Raw genomic sequence first — 22,016 nt, 5'->3', positions numbered from 1 at the left:
AATAAACTTTGTGAGGCAGCAGGATATCTTTTGATAAACGATCCGAACAGAACTATCCATTTAGAACCGAAAGGGATTTCACAGATCTTATAGACGATATCGTTAACATGAAGCAGCTTTATGCTGCTATTAATATTAAAATATTAAGGCTGGATTCTCATTTACACCAGCCTATTGCACCCTCTTTTCAGGCATCTCTACACTGTCACAGGGGTGTAAAGTCACTCTAGGGTAAATGAATAATCAGCTCTCTGAGTTTCAAAAATGTGTTTTCTGGAGTCTTAGAAATTGGATAAATAATATAACTTTATAGATTACAAAACTGTACGTTCATTTTCCAAAGTTAGGTGCATGAACTTTACCAAAACATGTACCAGTTTTCAGACAAGCAGGTTTTTAACAAAAATCAAAATCACCATGATATTGTCCTATTTACAAGGTGACGCAGGGTGAAAAGGGTGAATTAGGCAACTTTTTCCAGGCAGACATTGACTATTAATAGAGTTCTCATATGCCAAAAAAGGGAAATAACATTTTAAAATTTGAAATATTGTTGGCCTGATTCCAGGCTATAGGCTTCACTTTTTCCACTCTGTGTTTAAGAGAAGTGGTACATAGGATACGAGGCATCATAATAACTCTGTGACCAGCATGCATGGTACTTAGATTAATTCTGTGCTTTGAGTAATAGACTCATCACTTCCATATCCATCTAGATATAAATCTAAAGAGAGCAGCAAAACATTTATGTCAATTTAAGGTCATTAGGTCTTAGCAGTGTTATATTACTCTACTTTTAGACACAATAAATCCTGCATCTTGGCAAGGGGTTAGACTAAATCACCCTTGCAGTCCCTTCTAACCCTATGGCTCTATGGTTCAATGATTGTACATGACCACGGTACCTGGAAATAAATACAGTGTGAAACCTATTAAATTTAATTTTAAGACAAATACTCATTATGCTTTTTCTCTTGTATGAGGGAGGAGTTATTAGAGGGATTAAATTGTTCTCTTCCTAGATGAGTACTCCACTACAATAAAAGAATGGTCATATATATTTATTTTTCATATAGCATCCTTCTTAGACCATATGACAAAAGGCTATTCAGAGAGTATCAGTCATTAGCTAGAGCGAAAAGAAAGGTTTTAAAGCAAGATTTAAAATAAAGTGATTCAGTAGTCTGGGAGACAAAAAGTTTTCCACATAAATGAGGCAGCACAATTGAAAGGGCGACTTCTAGCCATGCAGAGTTACAGGAAAAAGAAAGAGAAAACAAAGACTGGATGAACAGAGTGAGTGGGCAGGGGAGTAGGCACAGCATGTTAGAGGTCAAAGTGTACAACAAATCAGTGTAAGTGCTGTAAAGCAGAAAGGCAATTTTGAACTGGATTTGGATATGGTAGAAAGCCAGAGAAAGTGACAGAGAATAAGCTGATATAGTTTCCTTTTTCTTGTAGCAGGAGTGTCATCCGACCACATTATTCTGGACCCCAGAAGTTTAGAGTGCATGGATTTAGAAAGACTACAAAATATGGTAGTACAATAGTCAAGACAAGGAATAATTAAGGCATGAATAAGGATTTTAGAAGGAAAAAAGATCAGGGTTAAGAGTACTTACATCATGGTCCAGAGAGGACATTAAGCTGATTTAGTCAAAAGTGGTGTCAGAGGTAAAAACAAAGTTCAGGGACAAAGATAACTCTACAGTTTCTGACCATGCAAGAAAAGTGTGGGTATGAGACAAGGCAAATGATAGGAGAAGTGGTGCCTTTGGATAAAGAGGGAATTTGAAATATTGAAATATTCAATAGTAGAAAAATATGGTGTAGCCAGCACTATCAAGAGAGAAAAAGAACGAGGGGAAATGGAAAATTCAGAAAGTGCACAGAAAGGAGAATTAGAAGTCATTTACATATAAATTGTCCAAGGTAGAAACTAGCTATGAATCATTCTAGAAGAAGAAAAGCAAAAGGCCCGATTCTCAATTACATTAAGACCGTTTTACCCAAATCTGGCAGGGTAAAGCAACCTTAAAATGAGAGCAAACAATATTTACTTACGGCCACTCTACACTGCCAAAGCAGTGTAATGTTGTGTAAGCATAGAAGACAACAAGGACCATGATGTTCAATGACAGAGCAATGGGGCAATCCAAAGTGGAGGGAGACAAGAAATATTCTTCCCCCAGGAATGAAAGTGGACTGATTAGAGAAACAGGATTCAAACTCTGAGGACAGAGTTTTAGAAACACCAGCTGCTTCATCACAATAAAGTGTAATGCTGATAAAGCATGCTACCAGCTTAATTTTGTACAAAATAATTAAGTGTGCTTAGGTTGTGCTTTTTAAAATTGCTCATTAAATTATTTAAATTAAACAAGAAAGTAAACCCAGTTTAACTGGATTTGTCTGCAAAGCAAGTTAAAAAAAACACCTGACACTTTATTGGCAGGGGAAAACAATAAATAGCCTATTAGAATAAACTTCAATTATCAAAAATCACAAAGCCCAACTACCGGATCTTACTGTACTTTAGCAAATTATCCTTATTTCTTAATAACCATTTATGGCAAAATGACAGTCACTGGACTGGAAGCAAGGATTCTAACTTTCCCATTGAACTAAACGGGAAACAACATTTTGATCTTTGCCTTAGACCTACAATGACTCTTTGAAATTAAAAACCATTCAATGTACTGTAAATGCTTCTAACTGCTGAATAAAGGAAATAAGACTATATGTTCTTTTAATTCTATAATTCTTGAGCCCTCCCTTAACTTGACAGAAGTAATTAAATGCGTACACGGAAATCTGAAGTGCCTAGGAGGAGTTCAGTTAGTTACTAAAGGTGGGATCTACAAAGGGACTTCAGCATTGCAACGCTGAGCACAACAGGGCCTAGAAAAATGAGTATTGTTCCTGCGATACATAAAGCTGAGTTAGGCACCTAGGCTCCCGATATAATGAATGTGGGGATATCAGCACTTAGGAATGCGACCCATGAAAGCCAGCACTCTAGGAGGGAAGCTGCCTAAGCTAGCCAGTGGGAGATGCCAGCCAGAAGAATGTGTGCTAAGCCCACCCCTCTCATGGAGATAGGTACCTAGGTCCAGGCTGCAGGAATATGCCTAGCTCCACTTAGCAACCCATGTATGGAACCCAGCCACCTGAAGTCAGATGGCTTAGGTGCCTAAGCTGCTTCTTTTGGGAATGAGTTAGGCATCTGCCTCACTCTATGCAGCAGAAGCCGCGGTCCCAGCAGTTAGAGCACTTGCCTGTGATGTGGGAGACCTAGGTTCAATTCCTTCCCCTCTCTGCCAGAGGGGGAGAAAACATTTGAATAGGTGTCTCCCACTTCTCAGGAGAGTGCTCTAACCAAGGAGCTATGGCATATTCTGATGTGGGGCTCGCTTGATCTCCCCCGTTGAAGCTGTTCCACTGGGGGTAAATAATGAAAGAACGATTGGAGCATGAGGTCTGGACTCAGAGCCTCCCAGGCAGTGCTCTAATCACTGGACTACACAGTCATTCTCTCTCTCACTGTTCTAACAACTGTTTAATTATATATCCAAAGCCGAACACTCATTGGAAGCACCACCACTGCCTGCTTTGGATGGATTTTGAATGGGACCCAATCCAGTAGGCAACCTCTGAGCATGCCTGCCAGATTGGGCCCCACATGTGACTTAGGCGGCCAAATGTTTTCCCCCAGTTTGTGAACCACTCTGGGGCTTAGGCAAGAGATAGGCATCCAGATGCCTAAAGAGAGGCAGCAGTGCACATGCTAAAAGGCTGAAACTTAGATGCTTAGGGAACTTTTACTTTGAAAACTTTGGTGCTGAGTGAAGTTAGGTTCCTTCAGGGTTTGGTGGATTGCAGTGGAGCCAAAACTGTGACTTATGTGCCTAAACCTGAGACTTAGGCACTTAAGTACATTTCTGGATCTGGGCCTAAGTGGCTACTGGAAATTCAATAAGCCTATTGGATGTGACTAAGAAGACTACCACACATTTATATACCACAATATTAAATAAGGAGCATTGATTTGGCAAAAACTATGTCCAGTTTATGAAGTGCAGAAACCAGATGTATATTTTTATTATAATGGGGCTAAATCCTTACTCAGCTCTTACTCAAGCAATGATTCTTTTTCCTTTGGCCTACGGTGGTATGGCAGTTTAGGGACCAATTAATTATTATTGTATACAGTTTGTTTATAATAGTGCTCACTGTGTGCTAAATGCCTCCAGGCAGACATGAAGCTCACAATCCAAGGACAGAGCTTATGGGGAACGGGAAACAAAATGTATTTTTTTCCTTTTTTTTTTTTTAAACAATGTACATGTCAACTAGAATCACTGTAAGCAGCATGATGGAAGTGGGCTCTCAAAATGGACTTGTACATGGAAGGAGCAGAGGCCTGACGAATGAGCTCAGAATCTAAAGAGTCCCTAAATGGTTTAGCGATTGTGATGGAAGTAAAAGGATGGATCTTGGATCGAGTGAGGAGCAAGAAGCCTGGATGTGTGGAGTAAAGAAGTTATAGGAGTCAAAAATAATCCTCAGATTGTGGACTTGAGTGATAGGAAGGATGCTATTGCTGTTAACATTGACAGTTAAGGGAAATGGGAAGGAAGATAAGTAGTTTGGTTTGGGCTATGTTAAGTTTAAGGGGAGGATGAGACATCCAAGCGGAAATGCCAAAAAGACAGGCCAAGATGACAGATTGGATGAAAGGCAATATATCAGTGTTGTAGAGGTAGATTTCTGAATCATCAGCAGTTGAAGGTACATGAACAGATGAGACAACCTAGAGATAGGGTGTAAAACAGACAGAGCAGTGGACAATGATAAGGCCCTGGAAAACCCCATAAGCTGTGAGAGACAGAAGGAAGAAGATGCTGAGTAAATGGACATAGAGGATGATGGACAGTATCAGAAAAGTGCACTGACGATGTTGAGGAGGAGATAATGATAAACAGAGTCAAAAACAGCAGAAAAATTATGAGGATTAAGCATGTCCATCAAACTTGGTTTTTCAATACTTTCTACTCAGCTATTGCAAATGCAGGTGGTTGTAAAAAAGGCACAAGGATGATCAACTATTTTTGCTATTTGAACCAGTTACTTATTTTAAAAACTGAGACTGGCCAAACAGTACCAAAAGTCTCAAATTATAAGATATATTTTTAGCCAATTCTAGATGAATATGACAATTTTGCAAAATAAAACGTTACAATATTTTCAGATGCAATTTGCACAATAAGATGGGATCCAATGAAATGTCACTGTATATCACACTGGAAGTACTGTGTATACATGCAGATGTATTGACACTGTATTGGATCATCAATATTAATGCATAGTACTCATGTAAATTCACAACATCAGGTAAGCTAGACAATATTAATGAGCAGTATTCTTACGGTGCAATTTGAGTGGGAGACCTGCAGTGCTGTATATAATGGTTCCAGTGACATTATATTGTTTCCAAAGGACCAACGGATCAATACAATGTCATTGGAAGCACTAGAGTTATTACAGTGTCAATAAAAGAATAGCCACTGTGTCACTGACTTTATATCTGGTCCAAAGCACCCATGAATCAGATACAATGTCAATGGAAGGTTGGGGCAGGGGTTGCAATGAAAGTATCTCACAGTTATCGACATTATAATGGGAGCTTTTAGTATGTCAATGTAAGTGCCATTACAACATTTTTTGGGGGAAGTTACTGTATATTTTTTCATTTTTACTTTATATACATAAAGTTAAAGAAACACAATGTGCATTAATAGCGTAGCAATATGAAAATAATGTTGGGAATTTAACTTAATCCAACAAAAACGGAACTATGGCTGCTGATCTATTTTTATTGTGCCCTTTTGTGCTTAAGTATTGCAGCGCAGCTATCCACATACTTATCTAAATCCACTTATAACCTAATAGAAAGCTGAGACTCAAGAACAGAGTGGCAGCTGTAACTTTTATTACCTTGCTTTTGGACGTTCAAGATAGACCTGTAATGTAATTTTAATTTATCTCTTTCTCATACAGTAAAATGCACGGGCCAATCAATAAATTGCATCATTTTCATTTAATCTTCAGTATCACATTATTTTAGTACAGACTACAGTGTACTGTAGGAAAACTTCAAATAGTCTCTATTCTGTGTGTGTGTGTGTGTGTGTGTGTGTGTGTGTGTGTGTGTGTGTGTGTGTGTGTGTGTGTGTGTGTGTGCATATACATATCAGACAAAATACAACTCACAGTGAGTACTAAAACAACTACCAAAACATGCTTAGAGTAGGAGAAAAAAAAACCTGAAAAAACTGTAAAAACATAACTGAAGTATCCATTACTTGCTAAATAAAAGATGTCATAGAAGAAAATATAGCAAATAGTGTTAGATGTTCACTTCTAAAGTTTTAATTAAATTAGCAGTATGAAAACAATCTAAGTTAGGCATTCCCACCTTCCACCCATTCTTTCCCCACCCCAAAAAAGAACGGAACTAAAATGTTCTCAAACAGAATTACACAAACTTCAAAATGTCAATTAACTTGAAACTGCCGCCCAGGGATCTTGAGTCTTAAGTCTCAGTAACTGGAAACGTCTTCCATTTCAAGATAAGGGAAAAGTGTCAGGCTGCTGCAGATGGGGGCACTGAGTGCTTGGTCACAAAACAGCAAAGCTTCTTGGCAAGGAGAGTGAATTTTTATGTGTTCTATATTCAAAGTACCCAAATAATGTTAGCAAGAATAATTACTATTGCCTCCTATCTAGTAGCAGGAGAGAGCACCTCAATTTGATAAGGCTCAGAATACATGATTTTTTTAAATATCATGATTCTGCTTTTCACATTGTCCACTTCTCCAAGAACCTTAGAGGTCTGACAGACTGTTTTTAATCTTCCATTGAAAGAGGCTATTTAGAAAAGCAAGAGAAGCTTTGAATTTAAGAGGAACTGCCAACAATTCTGGAAAAATTTCAGTTATCCCACCTCATTCCCAAGTTTCACCATAAATAAGAAAGTAATAACCGTGAACATAATATTGTAAATAAATGTAAAGAAATACAGTAAATATAATCTGCCAAAAAGGCAGCCTTGATTAGATATTCATTATTATCCTCATGTTATTCTCTCTCTATTTTCAGGTGAAATTTCCAGAATCCATTTCATGCATTATTGCACTATTCCAATATTGCATTGCCTTGCATATTATGATTTCTCTTTCAGTGTATAGCATTTACAATAAAAGGATGTAATAATATAGCCATTAACCACAAATGAAAACATGTGTCATATATTGTGTCCTTTAAACCTCACAAATAAAACAACAATATTGAAATTCAACTCACAGCATTTTGGGGGTTTTGTTTTTTTACAGTAATCTCTGTTAATTAAGATAGATGTGAACTGTTAACTAGAAGGCACTGTGTACTCTAAGGACTAAATATAAGGTTTGTTTCCTTGTTAATATCTGTATCTTATATTCCTTCAGCACTCATCCATCAAGAAAGGGCTACCAGGTGAATTGATTGTCACTCTAGCCTAGGCTAATAGATTCTCCAGTGGCTTTTGTTACAACTCATGTCATACTATTAAAACTATGCGCCTTGAAAATGGCATAACATACGTAGCTGAGACTTGTCAGCTCTGAATAATCAGACTCTGCTTTGTTTCAGAAGCAGATGCAGATGAGACTAGCAATATAAATATGCAAATCACAATGGTCCCTTGTCAGCACCACTGTTCCTACCTCTAATGGCCCTCGTAGAAAGTCTGTTTGCTCAGCTCCTACTTCCAGTGCTACATCGACAGAAGCAAAGGGACGGCTGGCCATCTGCTGTCGCTCCCGCATAAGTTGCTGATGGGGGAAAAATGATGTTTTAACAAAGCATTTTAAAAAATAATGTAAAAGTATTCATCTGTTTTACTTTACATCCAATTACAATGTAACAATATAGATAGCATGCACGTAGCCACGTCTAGAATGCTAAAGATAGAAATTTTACATTATCACCACACAATATTTATTTGAGGGCTGAAACAAAAAGGCATTTGTTGTCTACAAATGGTCTTTCCCCCTCAAGTCAACTGAAATGTACTCCAAATAACTGCCTGTCTTCCTGGCCATTCCAAATAATGTAGGTGTTTCTTCAAGTTGGAAGCAAATATGTGAAATGGTAGGAAAAGATAGTTATTTGAAGTCTAACTTCACTGATAAATCAGAGAAAGAACACCTGTCAAGAACAAGTCTATTCAGCCTTCAAATTCCCCATGCTTTTTTGTACTGAAGCCAGACAGAGTTATTAGTGTCAGTGCTTACAATTATATATAGCAACTCTTCTCCAATTATTTAAACATGAAGAATACCGTGTTGGTATTGGGGAGCTTGTGCCAATGTGCTGAAAAACCTCAGTTATGCTCACATAGTCCCTTGTGCACATGCCAGCGAGCACATAAGACTCAACCAATACCACAAAGCTAATTTATATTTCTTCCTCAACCTGTAATTATAATATTCATTAAACCATGATGAATAAAAATGATGACCAGAACAAGATATTACAACTTTTACTTCTCCGGTTCTATGCAACTAATAAAAGCTCTATTAAATATTTAAAGTTGTGCAATTAAAGTTGGGTACTCCTTCAAATGAAGAAGATGTGACAGCATCTAGAAAAAGCAAAATGCTCGCAAAAATGCTTTGAAAAAAGATCTAGGTTCCATTTTCTTGGGGTTTTTTCCTCTACTATTTCCTTGCATAGCTTAAAATATTAGATACGGGCCTTTGAATGTAAATGCTGCTAGCACTGTGATATACTGTTCATAAAATTCCCTTTGAGATAATAGAAGGTATACAAGCAAATACCTGAAGGCAGCTTATTATTTAATGCTCTTGATTTAATGCCTGTTACAATGCTGCAAAGTACATTCATAACATTTCTCATGCATTTTTATTCTCAATATGTATTTTATTTTTTCTCATAAATATAAAATACCATTGTTGACAGTAAAATGAAAATAATGTGATTGTTATCTAACTGATAACCAGTATGATCCTAACTTCTGATCCTGTCAATGCGCATTGCACCTGGTAGGAAGCATTTGCAGAATTGGGCCCATTTGTCATTCCCTTTGAATAATTGATAGGTCTGTGGGTGAAACTACATACTGTATATTCAGACTAAACAAAAGCATATTTTGAATATCTAGATTATTAAAAACAGACAAGTAATTCATTTAAAAATGAACTGAGAAAGCTCTCAGTCAATAATTACTATTAATCAACATTGTGTATTCATAGATTTTACAGCCAGAAAGGACCAGTATGATCTTCTAGTCTGTTCTCCAGTATAAGATAGACCATAGAATTTTATCAAGTAAAACTATGAAATTATTGGGTGCTAAATTCACCATATCCATCTCCTTTCTCTGTTTTCTCATAAAACACCACTACGCAGGGCTTACAGCCCTGGCAGTTTTACTAGTAATGTCACTGGAACCAGGATCAGGCCCATAATCAGGGCTGGCTCCAGGCACCAGTGCAGCAAGCAGGTGCTTGGGGCAGCCAATGGGAAGGGGCGGCACATCCGGGTCTTTGGCAGCAATTCGGCAGCGGGTACCTCAGTCCCTCTCGGAGGCAAGGACCCGCCGCCAAATTGCCACCGAAGAATGAAGCTTGGGGCAGCAAAAATGCTGGAGCTGGCCATGCCCATAATATAATTTGAAGAAGTTAATGTCTTTATAAAAACACATACAAAGGTATAATCGTAACATATACCTTGATTTCACCACCTGAGCCCCATTAAACACACACACACCCCAAAACAAAACCAGCATAATTATCTTCTCAAATGTTTAAAGACTGATTGATTGTGGGAAGTCAACCGACAAATTCCTAAATCCCTCAAATATCACTCCTTTTACTGCCTGATTTATCAGGTTGCTTTTTCATCTCAAACTTCCCTGGTATGGGAAAGAAAATTCTGAGGACAATCATTTCTAACTTTACTCTTAAGAGTTTGCATCCAGAGACATTATATGGATTCAATTAGTAATTCGATAACCAAAATGATTATTTAAACAAAATTATGTAGGCAGAGTTACAATCAAATGTAAACATATACATCATACATTATTTATTCAGCATCAGGTTAATACCCAAAGAACAATTATTTTTTGAAGTACAAAATGAAACAAAGCTTCTCAGATACAAAATAACATTTGCTGATATCTAAGCAGCAACATTCTTCCATTTCAGAGCAGGATTAGTGGTCAGCAAACTTATTATTATTATTTGTCATTTCTCCTATGCCATGAGTGTGGCTGGCATGTTACAAACATTAGGTCCCTGCCCTAAAGAGCTTAAAATGTGCATTAACTAGAGTACAGGGAAGAATGCCAAAGGGCAGAAGGATATGGGAAGCAAGGGGATTTCAACACTAAAAGATCATGGGACATGATTTGTTGTATACTCAGCTTCTTAAAAAAATATTAATATCTTATCAATATCAACAGTAAGTCAATCAAAAGGAGAGCAGGGTGGTGAGAAGAAGAGTCTAAAAGAAACTTAAGAGATATAAGCCTTCAGGAAGGATACGAAGGAGGAGAGGGAGGGATGAAAATGCCAACCTCATTCTTGCTATGTGATTAGTACAAGCCACATGGACTCTTTTTATTCACCTCAGGCTGTGTGGAGCGTACGTGTGTGTGCTTAAGACCTAATAAAAAGTTGCTTTAGGTAAAAGTACTCCTGCTTGTGCCCATCATTTATTAAACAAAAAAAACAATGTCCCCATTAAATATTCCTGACACTGACAAAAAACAAAACAAAAAAATCAGTTAAGTTACCACTACTTTGGTTTCTAAAAACCTTAGATAACAGCATTACTAACCCTTTACCTTGTCTTTACATTTCTGACTTAACAATTGTTATCTTGTCCATTGTAGATAGTTCCCTGTGTATTCCTTCTTATCTTAGCTATTACAGATATTCTGTCTCTTAGCTTACGGACTTATTACTTATCTTAAATAGCACAGACATTCTGTTTTTAGCCAGCTGATCTATTAACCTCCTTAATTCTGTCTCCCAAGAAATGAAGCCCCACCTTATTTCCAATTATTCACATCAAGCCAGGCCTACACTTTAGACCAGTATAACTATGTCAACACTAGGGGTTGTACCAGTATTACTATTTTGGTAAATATCATACACCTAACCAAAATAGTTATATCGGTACAAAAACAGTGCAGATCAGGTAGTAGGGAAGACAAGCCCTTAAGCTGAGGTGCCAGAAACGGACAGTGTAACTGATTTGTATAGAATATTGCATGAGTATCCCCTGCTTCCCCCATTACACATTTTTCTTTGAAGGAGTGTGTGTGCTCAGCTGTTAAACTCAACGCATTTGAGGGGGACACACACCCTGTCAATTCCTGTACTCCTCCAGATCAAGTAGGTGGAGTCAACAGGAGAGCATCTCCCATCTACATTGCATAGTGTGGACCCCATGGGAAGTAGGTCTAAGCTATGTCTCAAATTGCATAGCTTAGATCGAATTTTCCCTGTTGTGCAGACTAGGCCTGACTCGTTGCTGAACCACAGGCCAGAGTTTTATCTTTTCAGAACTTCTAAAAAAAGCATTACACAGAGTTAAAAGCTTGAGGCTATCATGTATAAAATGATGATAAATGGATGTAAATAGTTCCCAATAAATTTCAGAGAAAGGATACTGTATGCTTTCTTAGTACCACAAACATTTAATACACACTCAATACATTGTAAATAGTGTTAAACGTTGTAAATGTTATTTGGAATACTATGAATAACTTTTAAACAAAAGTTATTAGACAATAAATCTACTACTGTTACTCATGTAGACTTTCCTCTTTTGTTTCTGTTACAAACATTCAAATATAAGGCTTCAACATAACATTTTCTATACATTAGCACACACATCAAAACACATTCTCCTCTGATCTGTTCTCAAAGATGATATCTCAAGTCTTGACAGTATGACCATGGCATGTAGTATGTATCACCAGGACTCTTCAGAGCTTCAGTCCTTTCAGACACTTCATAACCCCATCAGCAAACCATCTGGGGGCAGTGGGGTAGGGGAGAGAACGTGATTGCCTTCTATGATGAGATAACTGGCTTTGTGGATATGGGAAAAGCGGTGGACGTGATATACTTTCACTTTAGCAAAGCTGTTGATACGGTCTCCCACAGTATTCTTGCTAGCAAGTTAAAGAAGTATGGATTGGAGAAAGGATTATAAGGTGGATAGAAAGCTGGCTAGATCATCTGGATCAGTGGGTAGTGATCAATGGCTAAATGTCTAGTTGGCAGCTGGTATCAAGCCAAGTACCCTAGGGATCGGTTTTGTTCAACATCTTCATTAATGATCTGGATGATAGGATGGATTGCACCCTCAGAAAGATTGCGGATGACACTAAGATGGGAGGAGAGGTAGATATGCTGGAGGGCAGGATAGGGTCCAGAGTGACACAGACATATTGGAAGACTGGGCCAAAAGAAATCTGATGGGGTTCAACAAAGATAAGTGCAGAGTCCTGCACTTAGGACAGAAGAATCCCATGCACTGCTACAGGCTGGGGACCAACTGGCTAAGTGGCAGTTCTGCAGAAAAGGACCTGGGGATTATAGTGGACAAGAAGCAGGATATGAGTCAACAGTGTGCCCATGTTGCCAAGAAGGCTAATGGCATATTGGGCTACATTAGTAGGAGAACTGCCAGCAGATCGATGAAAGTGATTATGCCCCTCTATTAGGCACTGGTGAGGCCACATCTGGAGTACTGTGACCAGTTTTAGGCTCCCCCACTACAGAAAGGATGTGGACAATCTGGAGAGAGTCCAGTGGAGGGCAATGAAAATGATGGGGGGCTGGGGCACATGATTTATGAGGAGAGGCTGAGGGAACTGGGCTTATTTACTCAGAAGAAAAGAAGAGTGAGGGGGGATTTGATATCAGCTTTCAACTACCTCAAGGGAGGGTTCCAAAGAGGATGGAGCTCGGCTCTTCTCAGTGGTGGCAGATGACAGAACAAGGAGCAATGGTCTCAAGTTGGAGTGGGGGAGGTCTAGGTTGGATATTAAGAAAAGCTATTTAACTAGGAGGGTGGTGAAGCACTGGAATGGGTTACCTTGGGAGGTGGTGGAATCTCCAACCTTAGAGGTTTTTAAGGCCTGGCTTGACAAAGCCCTGGCTGGGATGATTTAGTTGGGGTTAGTCCTGCTTTGAGCAGGGGGTTTGACTAGATGGCCTCCTGAGGTCCCTTCCAACTCTAGTCATCTATGATTCTATGAAGGAGAGTCTCCACAGCTAGCAATATTCCAGTCCTTGGGTTAAAAGCTGACTGGTCTTCTCAATTGCTCATGAAACAGAAATCTGCAGCTTGTATCCAAAGTGGTAGAAGGACTGGTATCAGCATATAAAATATCAAATTCTTGGACTTCCATGGGGCTCTCACTGTATGGCACCATCTTCTCCCCATAAGCCCAGCTAACTCAGAAAAGAATTCACAAATCCTCACCCCACTAGGTGTTGCCTCATTCTCCCTTTTTATCAGAGACAGAATCCCAGTTTAGAGAAGGTAGATAAATGCAGATTCCATAGGCTCTAGGGGTAACAAATGCTTTCCCCAGCTTTTCTTCTAGGGCTATAAAACACACTGGAGTGGACAAAATATTATCCTAATGGAGGACTTACCTAGTAAATAAAGTTGGAATAGCGTTCACCTGTACCCAGCCCTCACTGCACACACACTTCTTGGTCCAGCTGCTGAGTTCACAGGGCTGTTTTTAACTCCTCTATTTATAACCTTCCCCTAACCCCCGCTCTCTGATTGGCACAGCTTTCAGAAGGTAACTAGGGGTATGACCTGCTCACAATGAAATCTTCCTATACAGCCTCAAAATAGCTATTGAGCATGTCTAGTAACTATCACACCTTGTTCTGGACGTTCCTGGGTCTTCCTGACTGAGTTTCTCTGCCCTGCACCCTGCATGTGTGCAGAGACAGGATATCTCACTAAGATTCATGTCTGATGTCTCCTGTCCACTGCTTCTCTTCGTCTCTCCTCTCCTGGACAAACGAAGCCTAATGCTTCATATATATATAAAGTATGTGTGTTACAAATGCTCTAATCAAAAAGACTTCCAACTCACTGTTTAAAGCTCCCAGTAAGGTGCAAAAGGAGAAAGAGCAGAGGGTCAGTGGTAGTAGGGAGGGAGATCTTTCACGGTTTAAAATCATTCTGTGCATAGTAAAGGTCACTAATTCCTGTCATGTACAACTATTCATGTACCTAGATGCTTTATAAAGGAAAATCCCAATTAAAGAGAATGTCTTGTGAATGAGATTATTGTACTGAGAATGACAGCCAGGTCCAGGGAAAAAGTAGAGGAAGATGAGAAGATTCTAATACACTGATGCTCAGGTGTGGCTCTAGAGTCACATGTAGCTCTCATACGGTCCACACATCTGAAAGGAACTTCTCTTAACGAAATCAACTGACAAGAAATGCAGGAAGCCCGCCAAGAATTTCCTCCAAACAATGGAAGGGAGAAAAGTGGAGAAACTCTCTTACTTCCCTCCCAGCAGCCAAGAGAGATGAGAAACATACCTCTCACCATGGGGAAGAGCTATGGCTCAATACTGATGTCCTTGCTCAGGTGGAAAACACATTGGGAAGTGGAACTGCACTGGTTTTGCTTCCAGAGGGCCCCTTATGCCCCAAGGAGACAGAGCAGGATTTTCCAATTAATGAAACAAACTCTAACCTTCTTCAGTAATCATAGACATTTACTTTAAGAAAGAAAATATCTTCTATCATACTCTTATGGAGTGCTAGGAAATTTTACAATGTCCTTAAAATACTCACTTTAAACAATGGAAGAATCAAAGATTAATCGTTTCATTGACAAAATAACTGTGAATTGCTATTTGCACTGAGCAGTTTGTCTAACTACCAACACAGTCAATTTGAACTTTTACACTCACTTTAAATCTCAGTAAGTCCCAAATCCAGTGGCAAGATTAGTTAATTACTTGTTTGTATTATTTTGCAGAAATGACACAGTGACTCCAATGAAAGGTAGTTAACTCATATTCTACTATCACAGTGTTCCTTGGTAACTGTATAATTAAACATTCTCACTAATGGAGAACATTAAGATGTTTATATAGTGTAAAAAACAGGTCACAAAGTTCTTATTACTTCAAACACTATGTAATTTCAGAACAGTTTCCAAAAACAACCATTTCTAGCACAATCAAAGCAAGATTCAATAAAATATAAATTCCATCTCCTATCCCTTTGTTACTATGTAACTATGCTACTATAGCCCATGTTTATTTTCCTACAGCTTGAGATTTGGTATAAAGGTTTCACAAAAATCTTTGATATAGTGTCTGTTTCTTAGCCTATAATAACTGTAAATGACAAGATATTTAGCAAAGTCTAAAGTTTATTTTTAGAGCTGGTCGAAAAAACTCTGACAGAACAGCTTTCCATCAGAACATACAATTTTATGAAATCTAAATGTTGCAATTGGTTCCTCTGCAACAAAGGTTAATAGAAAAAAGTGAAAATGAGTCATTTTAGATTTTCTCTTTTTGTTTCAATATACTAAAATGTTTTGTTCTGATAATGCTGAAACATCCTGATAAAAATGTTTTCATTTTGACTTTTATATTATATAAAAATAATTTTAATTACAATATATTTTATATTAGCTGGTATTATAATATTTCTACATTATCAAAATATTTTGATAGTCCCAAATTGAAATTTTTCTGAATTTTCATTTTGTAGGAAATTTCAAAATTTTCACTTTTTGTTCATATTCAAAATATTTTTTTTTAAATGTTGGAATGTCACATGGAACAGAAATTCCATTTTGTGACCAGCACTTTTCTTTCCATTATTTTTCAGTACAAATGTTATGGAAAACCATTTATTCAGAAGACTTTGATAAGGTACAACACCTTTTTTAGACTGACAGAGGTGTAAATTGTCTTGGTTGCACATTAACTGACATTCTTCAAGAGTCATAAGATTTTGAAACTGAAAACTCTGACACTACTCTTAATACTACAATCAGAGCGGGAAATTAGGTGCAGGAAGCTTCTGACAATGGAGAGTGGGTTTTTAGGGCAGAGGGCTTGTCTTGGGGTTCAAGGAAGTTTTGGAGACATGTAGACTAACTGCATACACTTAAATATTATGTCGACAGGTGCCGTATAAGAATCTAGCTGACAGACACATAGACAACACATGCCACATATTATAGAACTGTTTTGCATCTTGGAGAGGATACTTGGCCTAGAAGAAGGAGGAGTGTTTGGTAGCTGGGGCAATGAAGTTGAGGAACTTGATGCTGATGAGTGGTCTGTGAGGCTTTTGGGATTGAGTGTGTCTTTTCTAGAGTTTGCAAGTAGGTTATAGCAGATGAGTGTGGGGCTCAAATGTGAAGACAGTTCTCTGGGCTTACATGCATGCATGCAAGAGAGAGAGAGAGAAAGAGAAATGGCTCAAATGAGGAGAATTAGGTAGGGGGCATTCACCATGGGAGGGCAGGTAGGAGGAGTTTTGTTATCTGGAGCATCTGACTATAGAAGAGTTTTACTCTGTGCAGTTAGGAAGCAAGGCATCAGCAGCAACCTGTTCTAAAAGGTGTAGGATGGTATGGCAGCTGGAGGGGACACTCTGTTGGGGGTAATTCCTACAGGTGGTGAATAAAGCCATATCTCCCTTCTACACCTTCTGTAATTTCTGTTCACTTATGACCAATATTCTAATCCTCTGCAGTTACAACCAGGCCTCCTCTCCTTCCTAATTTAGAGCAGTGAGGCCCCCACCATTTCTGTGCTGGGACCTTACGTGTAACCTACCACCTCCTGACTGAACTACATGCCACTGGGTTGCTACATCCTAGACTCCATTGCATGTCAGCATCCTGTATATGTGGTTTATGTGGAGTCTGTAGGGGCGCACAAAGTTCCATCAGAGTCTGCTGCACCTGAGTTTCATAAGGAGATGGATCCTCCCATGGGCAGGGATATCAAAGCCTCTACAAGAAAGCACAGTAGGAAAGGATTCGTCTGACCAATCAGCTGATTACATTGCATGAGGGCTTATAAAGACACATGCACAGCCCTAGAAAATGATATTTTTGGTAAGCCAGGAAGTCTGGTCATTCTCTGTACGTTCATTTTCAGATTGTTACATTCAATCAATACATGGGCTACATGCCTACACAGTTGACCTGACCGATCATGAAGGTTAAATGCATTTTATTTAGGAGCATAGTTTAATTCTCTTTAAAAAGGTTAAATTCTTATTCCCAGACTAAGTGAATCACATATAGCAATACTTCAGCGTAGCATTGACCATTTGTTTAATTACTTTTAATTTGCACAGAACAAAGACTGACTTCTCTATAGGCTCTGGTGCTGTAACTATGGATGTTACAATCGTCTTTAAATTAAATTAGCTACTTAGGTGGCGGGGTAGCTGAGCAGCTTCTCATTTGCACACAGAATAGCATATTGAACTAGATGAACTTCCAGAGCAACTGATTTCACTGAGAAAACAGCAGATACACATTAAATGATTGAAATGTGCTGCTGTTTTTAAGGTGGAATAAATCTTTACCCTTTTGTTTTGAGGTGAAACAGTGATTTTTTAAAAGCCACACTGGGTGGCTTAAAAAAGCCATATTAGGAGGCAGGATAGTCTAGTGGTTAAGGAGGTAGGCTGGCACTGGTCCCTGCTCTGCAACAGATTTCCTGTGTGACTATGGGCAAATACTTTAAGATACGTCTACACTACACATGGTTGGCCTGTGCCAGATGACTCAGGATCACAGGGCTCAGGCTAAGAGGCTGTTTAAATGAGGTGCAAACATTCAGGCTCAGGCTGGAGCCCAGCCTTTTGGACCCTGAGAGGTGAGAAAGTCCCAGAGCTCAGGCTGCACCCTGAGCCTGAACGTCTACATTGCAATTAGCCAGCAATTTAGCCCAAGTCAGCTTGCATGGGCCAGCCATAGGTGTTCAATTGCAGTGTAGACATACCCTGAGTCTCTCTGTGTCTCAGTTCCCAATCTATAAAATGGGAGTCACAGTACTACCCTATCTCATAGGGATCTGATGAGAACGAATACATTAAATTGTGAGGTGCTGTAGTAATGGGGGGGCCATATAAGTGATGCAACATGCTTATCACTGTAATATCAGAGTAAGAATCTATACAGAATAGAATAGAAGGACTTAAAATCTCAGGCCCTCTTCTATTCTCTGATACATTCTTTTAAAATTGCCTGCAGACAAAGTCTTATCTGGGGCGTGTACAAAAGTCTGTCATGGGAAAATATGAGGGGAGTTGTATGTCTAATCCTAGCTTTACCCTGAATGAAATGAAGGGTTATTTAAACTACATACATAGTCCAGCAAACAGAAGCTAAGACATACTTAAAGTACAGTGTACACATCCCAAAAAATAACAGTATCAAAAGGTCAGCTTTATGTGTATCCCTTTTGGAAACCAAACAGCAGTTGCTTGTAATTTCCTTTGAACAAATCAAAATGAGAAAAAAGGATGAGCACAGAAAAGGTCATTTTGTGGCTAGATCCAGGGAACAGACATTTAATGTACTTTATGTTACTACTAAAAGGACAAAATGTGAATCTACCATAACTTCAGGATTAATAATGCCTTTTAGGTTTGGAACACAATCCTTGCCCTCTAAAATAACCTTCTATTCACACTGTGCAAAACATTAGCTATAGTAACATAAAATAAATATTTCTTAAATAAGAGAAATAGTAATCTAGCTTTCAGTATGTAAAGCAGAGTGAAATGAATGCTGTGGGTTTAATAGCCAAGTGATGCACAGTACAACCAAGTCAGCTTTAAACAGTGGGTGTATGAAAAGCAGCTGATTACAAAAGAAATGACACATTGAGTCCTGCTTGTTGTGCCAGTACTTTACGACTGGAAGCTCTTGTTACAATAAAGCTCTGATCAATTCTTCTATAGATTTCCCCCACCCTTAAGAATTAATTTGCTAAAGAAAGATATTCTGTGTGCGTGGCAAGAATCAATAAGCTCAAGCTTCAATTCTGTACCACAATGCACTGGCTTCTAACTTAAGAAGTTCTAAATGAGACCTAATCTGGTTATGTTTTTCACTTAGTGCACTATGCATTCCTACTGAGTATTTACATAGTTTTTTTTGACAATAATCAGTTTAGAGGTTCCTCAGGAGGTTCTTGAGTCTTCCTGAAGGTCTAACTGATCCCAGCACTGCACTTTTCTTGATAATCAAGTGGATTTAAAAAAAATCCTTTCAGCAGAATGTGATTATTTTGCAGTTAACCAATAAAACCATTTTCAGTTCTGAACTGAAAGTTTTAAAAATGTTTATTGCACAAAAAAATTCTGTGTACAAAGCAAAAGAAAATAAGATCACTAATTACACATTTAAAAATAATGCTGCCATATAAAACTGCCTAATATGTTTGCCCAAGGACAGTTATTTATAAATTAATGCATTAAAATATTGGTTAAAATTAATTATTTCAGAATGTGAAAGACAACTTCATGTAACTTAGATTACCCAAACTAACCTTTGGAACTTCTTTTCCTTTATATACAAAAGCATTACAACAAGAAAAGGCTTTTGAAATCATATTCTAAGGAATTACAAATTGTGTTAACTTATTATGTTAAACACAACTGCAGTAGATACAGTAAACAACAACCATATATGAATAGAACCAGAACTCATCCTATCATTATCATCCTACACATTATTACACCATCATCTCTGAAATCAAGCATCTTGAATGTTATCCAGAAGTATTATCATGAGATCAATTATAATTTCTTTTATTTTATCTTAGATAACTGAGATTTAGAAGTTATAGCTCCACTCTTAGCAATAAAGTGTTTTTTTAATTGACAATTAATATATTTTTAAAGATGTTAAACTCTGCCTAATATAGGTACAGTATTAACAGTTTTTTAAACAAGACTTAATTATGGCATTAGTGATGCTTCCTCTGCTGGTAGATTCAAAGTACCAAATACTTTTAAACCAAATTGTAAATACTTCAGTGGAGCTATGCTGATTTTCAAAAGGATCTCGCCCAAGAAGATTAGCCTCATCACTCACAATGGAAATATGCCCTTTCCAAAACAGAACAATCATATACCGGCAAAGAATTTCACAGGCACGAAGAGGAGTCAGGCACCCCATTCCCACTGAAAATCAACGGGAGATGGTTACTTGAGTCCCTTTTGTGGTTTTGAAATTCAGCCCTCCTTGGTTGCTGTTAAGGTACACAGAACTTACATTTCACACCCAAATTATTTTTATTTAAATATTACACCACACAGCAATGAGAGACTGCTGTTCACTGCAGCCTGCCATAGCTTGTTCTGTTCCTGCCAGCCAGAGTCCTGCTTTCCAATATGGAGGGTGACTTTGGACTCTGCTGCCACAACCCACATCCCGACATAACAATGGCAATTGCTCACAATCTTTCTAATAATTATTCATGCAATTATTATTCCACAGGTTATTTACACATATGTTCTTGTTCATCATATTAGTTTTCACACACACTTTGATCAAATTATCTCAATCCACAACAATGTGAGCTAGAAAAATGACCAGAAGCTAAATACAAAATATTGATCATGTAAACACTGTTAAATGAAGGGTAAGTTTGCTTTTATCATTACATCTAGTTCTTATCACCACCTGTTAGTTGAGCTGATCTGTAAACTGATAAGGCCAAAATGTAGACAAAACCTTTTAAACACAACCTCATTACTCATTACCATGACCATTCTAAAGGGGCACTGTCAACATAGTTAAGCCACACATTCATTTTCCACAAAGAAAGTAAATCCTCCAGGCACCATCCCTGAAGGATGCTTCTCTATGTTTGCAAACTGAAACTTCAAGAACACTTGAGCACAATTACAGTCAACTTCAATGACTTGCAAAGAGGGACAGGAGACTAATGCTTATCAGTCATTCAGCCTCTTCCCCACCCCTACACCAGGAACACTGGCTTTCTTCCTTCCAGGCAAGGAGACCCCACTCACACTCAATAGCTTTTCTTTTAGCTCCCCTGCTAAATCCATAAAATGCCCCAAGGACACCATTTTCCCCATCCCACTTATTTTTCACTTGTTACTCTATATTTTTGGTTCTTGCCAGGATCAGAAAGAGTCAAAATACTCCAAGAAAGGCAGCTCAATAGGACAAGCAGTAGAAGTGTCAGAAACTCTGCAAGAAATCTTGTTCTCCTGAGGATTTCAGACTCAAAAGGTTTTAGCTAATCTGGAGAAAGACTACATTTCACCATTACCTAGTATGTTCAGGTCAGCTAGTTGGAAAGGCCTGTGCTCATGGTCAACTGCTTCTGTGCAGAGGAGTGGAAAGCTTTCAAGGAGATGCAATTCTATTACCCAGGCAGAGAAATAAAATGGAATACTGAGAAATAAAAATGCATTTCATTGGTACAAACTTTGCTAGATTGGATATAATTAATTTAAATAGATGTGAGATATACTTTTTAATGCTAGTTACTTAGGCTGTAGAGATCAGCTATTTCAGTTTCAAAGACTTTGACTTCCTTCATTGAATCCGGTACTCAGGAAACATGGCAGCTGAACAGTTCTTGCCTTTGAGGAAGAAACACTTCCAGTAGAAAATACAGGCAGCTTGAACTGGGTTGAAACTGCCTGGAAAATAGTAGGGAGTGGTAAAAACAGGGGACATCTGAAGCTCGCAGCAGTCTGAAGAAAAGAATTATTTTATGAGACAATCCTCTACCTACAAAGCAGTAGCTTTCTGGGGGGATAATAGAACCTGTCAGAAATCACAAGAGGTTTGGCTCCTAAAGTTTCTAAGTAAAGAGAATTTGAGAAGCAGTTGGCTTCCCAGTCTGTAAATATTC

General features: G+C 38.3%; 1 protein-coding gene across 3 annotated transcripts in view; it reads right to left on the bottom strand.

Moving 5' to 3' along the window:
• The window catches only part of ATRNL1 (attractin like 1), a 1,022,247-nt gene that overhangs the window by 199,489 nt on the left and 800,742 nt on the right, over positions 1 to 22,016 (bottom strand). For all 3 annotated transcript variants that reach the window (XR_004001240.1, XM_030569367.1, XM_030569368.1), the window contains one exon: positions 7,767 to 7,874. Coding sequence is in view for 2 of the 3 variants with exons in the window: in XM_030569367.1 (XP_030425227.1) it covers positions 7,767 to 7,874 (108 nt within the window). In the remaining variant the exon portion in view is untranslated. The remainder of the gene's footprint in view (positions 1 to 7,766; positions 7,875 to 22,016) is intronic.

This window comes from Gopherus evgoodei, chromosome 7 (genome assembly GCF_007399415.2).
Source record: "Gopherus evgoodei ecotype Sinaloan lineage chromosome 7, rGopEvg1_v1.p, whole genome shotgun sequence".
In the NCBI taxonomy this organism is placed as follows: Eukaryota; Metazoa; Chordata; order Testudines; family Testudinidae; genus Gopherus; species Gopherus evgoodei.
The sequence above is the reverse complement of the archived record's forward strand: the minus strand, read 5'-3'. Positions and strand labels throughout refer to the sequence as shown.